Below are 8,069 nucleotides of genomic sequence, written 5' to 3' on the forward strand. Positions count from 1 at the left end.
GTAGATCAGAGGGATTTCTAAGGATTTCTCAGGGCTGCTGAGAAATTTCCATCAGGATTTCTGGGTTGATCAGAGGGATTTCCATTAGGATTTCACAGCCAATCAGAGGAATTTCCATCAGGATTTCTGGGTTGATCAGAGGGATTTCCATCAGGATTTCAGGGCTGATCAGAGATTTCCATCAGGATTTCACAGCCGATCAGAGGAATTTCCATCAGGATTTCTGGGTTGATCAGAGGGATTTCCATCAGGATTTCAGGGCTGATCAGAGATTTCCATCAGGATTTCTGGGATGATCAGAGGGATTTCCATCAGGATTTCAGGGCTGATCAGAGATTTCCATCAGATTTCTGGGATGATCAGAGGGATTTCCATCAGGATTTCGGGGCTGATCAGATATTTCCATCAGGATTTCTGGGTTCATAGGAGGGATTTCCATTAGGATTTCGGGGCTGATCAGAGGGATTTCCATCAGGATTTCGGGGTTCATCAGAGGGATTTCCATCAAGATTTCGGGGTTCATCAGAGGGATTTCCATCAGGATTTCGGGGCTGATCAGAGGGATTTCCATTAGGATTTCTGGGCTGGTCTGACAGATTTCCATCAGGACTTCTGGGCAGATCAGAGAGATTTCCATCAGGATTTCTGGGTTGATCAGAGGGATTTCCATCAGGATTCCTAGGTTGGCTTTCCTGGTTTCAAAAGACAGGTGTCTGCTGAAGAAAGCAGGAGCCTCTCTTGAAATGGAAAATGTAAACCCCCTCCCCCTAATTGTTATAATTTTGAAATTAAGGGGCTCTCAGGTAAAAATACGGGAGTAAGATAAACAGTTATTTAGTAGGAAAATTAAAATAAAAATGCAGTAATTCAAAACAACAACAAAACAAACCACTGCCAGAACAGGCCGTGACACGCTGTGTGTCAGGGTGGTGGCACAGTCCCATTCAGTGGTGGCAGCAGCTGTGGTTCTGCTGGAGCAGGGATCCTGCACAAGGGGGGAGTTTTCCTCTGCAGCTCCAGGGCTGCTGCAGATGGGCCTGGGCTCCCTCTGGCAATGCAGGGCAGCAGAAAGCTGCTCCTCTGGCAATGCAGGGGGCAAAGGCTGCTGTGCTGCTCCAGGCTCAGATTATATCCAGGTAGGAATGCTTGGCTCCTCCCCCTGGGCAGAGCATCTCCCAATGGGATGCTGGAATTTTATCAGCCATGCAGGGACATTTAATGGCCCATTAACAACAGATTCCTTCCCTCCCTCCTGGAGGGAGAATGGGTCCTGGAAGAGATAAAGAAAAGTGCCCCACCTGGTTTTAAGGGCTGACCCATTAGCAGAAAATAACAATAGAATTGAGACCTCCAGGTCTCACATTTGCAACCTAAGACAGTTGCATCAGGAGTAATTCTGTGAATGATTCACTTCCATTCAGAGGAACAGAAGCAGGATTGTACAAACCCTGTGCTCGGGCAGGGACTGCTCAATTTCTGATATTATGACAAACTTCTGACTAAAATGAAACTGCAAAAAAATGAAACTGCAAATTACTTGTAATGAATCAGGGCCTCATACCCACTTAGGAAATGGATTTGAAGAGTTCTTTGCAGGGAGTTTGGGAGTGCACATGCTGACTACATTAGTCACACCTCATTTTGACAGACAGCTCTTTATAAAAATATTTATTCAAAGCATTTGGTTGTTTTGTTTCTGGTATTTTTTCCTAATTATTCCAACATTTTTTTATCCAACCACTGGAATTAAATCAAAACCAGTGCAATTTTCATTTTATAACGAAATGTTTGCTCAGGACTAATATTGTCTTGACAAGCTGTGATTGTCTTTATAAATGTTATGAGCAGTATCAGAAGATTCAGTGGCACAGCCAAAGTTGTGGATAAAGCAGGAGACGAAGGAAGCTGGAGTTATTTCTCACAGCTTTGGGAAGTGTTTGGGAAGCAAAAATCCATTGAAGCATCCATGGGTGGTGGGATGGTTAATGAGTCCCAAATAAGAGAGATTTAGGTGGGATATTGGGAAGGAATTGTTCCCTGGGAGGGAGGTGAGGCCCTGGCACAGGGTGCCCAGAGCAGCTGTGGCTGCCCCTGGATCCCTTGCAGTGCCCAAGACCAGGTTGGATGGGCTTGGAGCAGCCTGGGACAGTGGGAGGTGGGAATGATATGATCTTCAAGGTCCCTTCCAGCCCAAACCCTTCTGTGATTCCTTGAGTGTGATTAAATGGTGGTGCCAAGATTTTGGATGAACTTTTCCTTTCTTCCCACCCCTTGACCTTGTCCCCCTGCACCCTCAGGCTGTCTTTGACTGCGTGGTGAACTCTCTGAAGAACGTCCTCAACATCCTCATTGTTTACATGCTCTTCATGTTCATCTTCGCCGTCATCGCCGTGCAGCTCTTCAAGGGCCGCTTCTTCTACTGCACGGACGAGTCCAAGGAGCTGGAGAAGGACTGCAGGTACAGCTGGGAGCAGGGAATGGCTGGGAGCAGCTTCCTCCAGCTCCCCAGGCTGGCCCAAAGGCAGGGATTTGCTCAGTGGGAAGAGTCCTTTGTAAATAAGAGCAATAATTCAGCACAGGTACCCTGGAGGTGAATTTTCCCTTCTTTTTCTTTAGCAGCTCTGTCATTCCTGGCTCTGATCTTCAGCATACAGGGGAGGCAGCTTCTTTCCTGGGAAAGCTGAGTGTGATGTTTGAGAAGGGATTGTGATAGTGTGACTCCTCTTTCTACCTGTTGCCTCCATTCTTAGAGCTCTTATGAATTAGAAAAACACACTGAATAAATAATCAGAAGCGTGGGACGTTAAAGAGCTACTAATTAGCGAGGACAGGGACAGGATGTGAATATCTTAAAAGCCCTGTCATGCTTTGTTCTTCCCAGCAGGCTGACAAGGTATGTTGTGCATCTCATTAGCTTTTTTCTTGGCACCCAAAGCACCTCCTCAGCACTGTCCTGCTCTGCCCATCCCTCTCCTGCTGCCTGGCACCTGCAGGGCTCATCCCTGCTGGGGTTCTAGGGGCTGTCAGTGCAGTTCTTCCTTGGAAAAATGCAGATAAATTACTGAACGGAATGTGAAATTACAGACTAGGGTAGGTTGGAGAGGGTTCTCCACATGCCAGACCCCTCAAAGTGGGATACATTTAGGAATTAGATCCAACCCTGGAGTAGGAGGCAGAGATGTTTCCCCATCAAGCAGAAGTTTCCTGTGGGGTCAGACAGTTGAGGGGCAGGCATGGTGTTAATGGCTGGCTTTGCCTAATGAATGAATGAATGCCCTGATTAAAATCTCTTTCATTTTCAGGCCTCAGGTCCAGTTCCCATAGCAGAACTGGCTCAAAAATTGGCTTTTACTTCTGTCATGGACTTTAAGGGAGTCCCTTTGTCTTTAACCCACAGCACGGTCCAGACTGTGCTGCTGGGGCTTTCCAACACTCCTGAGTGCTAAGGAATGCCTGATCTGCTTTAATTCTCTCATTGGCTCCAAATCTCTTTTTTTCTAGGGGTCAGTACCTCGATTATGAAAAAAATGAGGTGGAGGCACAGCCCAGGGAATGGAAAAAATACGAGTTCCACTACGACAACGTGCTCTGGGCTCTGCTCACGCTCTTCACCGTGTCCACAGGGGAAGGGTGGCCAACGTGAGTACATGGCCCTGGAAGGGGCTGATGGTGCAGGTAAAGCAGGTCCCCAGAGCTCTGAGGGACAGCAGGTGACCTGAGAAATGAGAAAAGTCTTTTATCAGCTAAGTTTTGTGTGATTATTCGGTGAACCAGCAGGCAGAGCTCTGCATTTTCCTTGGTGCTCTCCTGAGCTTGCACAGGGATGCTCAGAAAGTTTTCAGTTCTTGCTTCAGGCTTTTAGACTCACACACCTTTCTCAGGGGTGAAAATGATAATGGAAATGGTAGAAAACTAAGGGGAAAAAATGTTGTGAGCTCTGCTGAAAGTCTGCTGGGCATGACAGGCCCCAAATGACATTTCCTGTTCAGCACATGACTTTATTTTGGCACACGTGGAGTGCAGTGTGTGGCCAGGGCTTCTCTGCCTCCACATTCCACTCTTTCATAAAATAAAGACTGAAACAGCATCAGCCTCCCTTTTCCAGTCCCTCACTGTGTTCCCCTACTTGGATGTCATCAACATCTCCCTTTTCCCACTCTTACTCCATGCCTGTTGACCAGAGAAGAAAAGCCAGATCCAGCTGGATCCTCTCCCCTTCGGGAGGTCAGGGGGGATCAGTGGATCTGGGCACAGCAAATCTCCACCATTCTGCAGAATGGTGAGAACAAAGGGTTTCCTTAAAAATATCCTCAAGGAAAACTTCTTCCCAGCCTCATGGATGGGAGCAAGCTTTTCCTGAGCATATGTGGAAAACCCTGCACGTGAGTGAAGGCCAGGGAGTGATTCTCAGGGGGTCCTTGGTGCTTTCCAGGGATTGTGTTGACCTTTCCTCTCTCTTTGCATTTGCTTGCAGTGTGCTGAAGCACTCAGTGGATGCCACCTACGAGGAACAGGGGCCCAGCCCTGGCTACAGGATGGAAATGTCCATCTTTTACGTGGTGTATTTTGTTGTCTTCCCTTTTTTCTTTGTCAACATCTTTGTGGCGTTAATCATCATCACCTTCCAGGAGCAAGGAGATAAAGTGATGTCAGAGTGCAGCCTCGAGAAAAACGAGGTACCCACCTCTTGTAACTCCAGAATTGGTGTTCCAGGGGCTCAGAGCCTCTGGGTACTGGTGGAAGTCCACTCCCTGTTCCCCCTGTGCTGGGGGGACTGGAGAGCAGTGCTTATTGGAGGGTGTGGTGTAGAGACCAAAGAAATGAGTGGCTGTTTCAGCTTCTGCATAAAACAAACCCCGGGAGAGCCCTCAGGTGCTTCCTGTTGGGAACCACTGTCACACATCCCCCTGGACCACACCACAGTGAGGATGGGGAGGCCCTGGCAGAAGCTGCCCCATCCCTGGCAGTGCCCAAGGCCAGGCTGGACAGGGCTTGGAGCAGCCTGGGATGGTGGAAGGTGTCCCTGCCATGGCAGGGGTGGCACTGGATGGGCTTTAAGGTCCTTTCCAGCCCAAACCATTCCATGATTTTATGTTTGCTCGAGTGTGGAGGGGTTGAAGGAGGCAAACCTTGAGGGCAGACCTCAGAAACCAAATTGAGGTTCAACTGCTGTGAAAACTCCTCTCTCCAGCCTGGTTTTGTGCCTGGCTGGGATTTTTCCTGCTAGCAGCAGCCAAAAGGAGATGCCTTGAGAAGAGTGTAAGACCAGGGCAGAAGAAGCTGTGAGGCTTTTCTTTAAAGCCCCCCAAAATACCATTGTTTTCCACTCAGGGACTTCCTGAGCTGGTTTTTCTTTAGTTACTGGCATCTGTGTATCTTCCTGCCATGGGTGTATCCAGTTTCCTTCTCAATCCATGCAGATTTTTAGCATCTGCAGCATCCTTCCTCCAGGGTCCCACAGCCTCAATGACCTCTTTTGGGAAGAACCATCTCTTTTCATATATTTTGAAACTGGAACCTGATTTTTGATGAAAAGAGATGAATTTTGAAGTGATTTTTAATTAGTTCTTTGTTTGTCTAAATGAACAAAAAGTCCAAAATAAAGCAGAATATTTAGAGAGCTTTACCCATGTTATTTTCCAACTGAGCAGAAAGTGATCTCAGACTTGAAATTCTTATGTAAATTCAAGTTGAGAAAATGCTCCAGAATCAAAACCTCTTATAGAAAGCAATTTTTATCACAGTTTTATATTCATAATAAAGTGAACAGAAATAGCCAGTGAAGGGGATCTCTGAGAGTTCCCCCAAGTGCTTTTGGTGGATGATTTATTGGTAAATTCAGTTCTCATTTTATGAAACATTCCGAGCTGTTTGGGTCTTGCTGTGTGTGAGGACACACCCGAGTTCCACAATACTTTTTAAAAACCACAAATAACATCTTTACCAATCCTCTGGTTCCTATAATCACCCATCAGGAGGAATTGGAAATGTTTTTAGAAGTGTGAAGGGATCAGGACCTAGGAGGAGCTGGGCTCTAATGGAATGAGGTAGGACTGCAAGGGGTATAGGAATGTTATAGGGTAAATATTCCAGGAAAATGGATCAGGATTTGGGGGTCCTGTGCTGCATTTTACAGGAACAGCCAGTACTCACTTGGTGTAAATGCTCTGCTCACTCTCCCAACCACATCCTGATGGATAAAGACTTCCAGCCCTTTCTGTGGCACCTTTTCATCCCCTTTTTGTTTTGTAGAGGGCCTGCATAGACTTTGCCATAAGTGCCAAGCCCCTGACCCGCTACATGCCTCAGAACAAGCAATCCTTCCAGTACAAGATGTGGAAATTCGTGGTGTCCCCTCCCTTTGAGTACTTTATCATGGTCATGATTGCTCTCAACACCATCGTCCTCATGATGAAGGTGAGTGGGATCTCCCTGAATCATGGAATTTTGGGCTGTTGGCTGGAGAGACTCTCACCCTGAGAGCTGGGGGTCTCAGCAGAGCAGCCACCACTCCCCATGTGCCTGATGGGATTCCTTTGGCCCCTGAGGGAGGTGGATTCACTGGGATGAGATCCCACCATGGGGTTCCCTGCAGAGGGATGGTTGGGCTCAGCCCCTTTGGTGTGTGACCATGGGATGGGAACTGGGATCTGCAGGTCCTGATCTCCAGCCCAGCCTGAGCTTTCTCCTGCAGAGCAGGGTCTTGGCGCTGCTCAAAGTCCAGTCAGGCCATGGAAATTCAAACTGAAACAGAGTAGGGTTAGATGGGATATTGGGCAGGAATTGTTCCCTGGCAGGGTGGGCAGGCCCTGGCACAGGGTGCCCAGAGCAGCTGGGGCTGCCCCTGGATCCCTGGCAGTGCCCAAGGCCAGGCTGGACAGGGCTGGGAGCACCTGGGACAGTGGAAGGTGTCCCTGCCATGGCAGGGGTGGTCTGGATGATGTGTAAGGTTCCTTCCAACCCAAGCCATTCTATCATTCTGTGAAATTACTCAATTTTGGAACAGCATCAGGCTCCTGGGATGTGATCCAGAGTGGGGGAAGAGACACAGGTGGATGATGTCCCCTCCTATCCCTTGCCTGTCTTAGACTATCTTTACAGTCAAGGGGTCTCCATATATTCTTAATGGAAGAAACAGTTCTGCATTTATCCTCTGGGTTGGAAAATGCCCTTCCTCCCTCCTGGTCTGTGTGTGCTTACAGGGGGATGTCCCTCAGCAGCAGTCTCCACTGCTGGGGATACTCCTGCTGCCCCCTCAGTACAGGATGGAGCAAGAGAGACAGGAATAATTGTGTTGTAACCCCAAATCCTGCTCAAAGTGAGCACAGAATCCTGACTAAAATGAGCAGTAATCAGCTGGGCAAGGTTTTACTCTGTCAGTGATCTTCCAGTAACAGCCCTTCTTCCATCCTGCTTTAGTTCTATGATGCTCCAGAAGCATACGAAGAAATGCTGAAATGCCTGAATATTGTGTTTACATCCATGTTTTCCATGGAATGTGTGCTGAAGATCATTGCCTTTGGTGTGCTGGTAGGTGCCTTCCACCTCTTTTCCCTCTTGAAATGCTCACATTTTGTGATGCACGTTTAAAAACAAACAAACAAAAAACTGCCTGACCTGTGCTGGCAATAAAAAAATAACCCCTGGATCCCTCTATTCCCCTTGTGTTCTCATTTGGCAGAATTATTTCCGAGATGCCTGGAATGTCTTTGATTTTGTAACAGTGTTGGGAAGTATTACTGATATTTTAGTAACAGAGATTGCGGTAAGTACAGTTTGCTCAATTTATTTCATTTATAAACAAAGCTGTGCCCTGTCAAGACACTGAACCTTCTCCCTTACCAGCCTTATTCCCTGGAGCTGCCTCTGGGAGTCATGATGGCCTTGGCTGACCCTGTTCCATGAGCTCTGCTTTTCCATGGAGCTGAGCACAGCTGTCTGCCCCAAAGAGGGAAGGCTCTGATGAGAAGCACAGTGCTCGTGACTCTGCCAGGAAGCAGCTCCCTCTCTCCTGCAGCAAACTACTCCATCCCCAGGCCTTTTCTGCCTCTTCATGGACAAATCCTGCT

General features: G+C 47.7%; 1 protein-coding gene across 5 annotated transcripts in view; it reads left to right on the top strand.

Moving 5' to 3' along the window:
* Positions 1-8,069, top strand: part of CACNA1B (calcium voltage-gated channel subunit alpha1 B) — a 330,258-nt gene that overhangs the window by 265,788 nt on the left and 56,401 nt on the right. For all 5 annotated transcript variants that reach the window (XM_031059209.1, XM_031059210.1, XM_031059211.1 and 2 more), the window contains exons 26-31: positions 2,298-2,458; positions 3,502-3,639; positions 4,475-4,676; positions 6,253-6,417; positions 7,420-7,530; positions 7,682-7,765. In XM_031059209.1, coding sequence (XP_030915069.1) covers positions 2,298-2,458; positions 3,502-3,639; positions 4,475-4,676; positions 6,253-6,417; positions 7,420-7,530; positions 7,682-7,765 — 861 coding nt within the window. The remainder of the gene's footprint in view (positions 1-2,297; positions 2,459-3,501; positions 3,640-4,474; positions 4,677-6,252; positions 6,418-7,419; positions 7,531-7,681; positions 7,766-8,069) is intronic.

The sequence above is a fragment of the Geospiza fortis genome, unplaced genomic scaffold, assembly GCF_000277835.1.
Source record: "Geospiza fortis unplaced genomic scaffold, GeoFor_1.0 scaffold85, whole genome shotgun sequence".
Taxonomy (NCBI): domain Eukaryota; kingdom Metazoa; phylum Chordata; class Aves; order Passeriformes; family Thraupidae; genus Geospiza; species Geospiza fortis.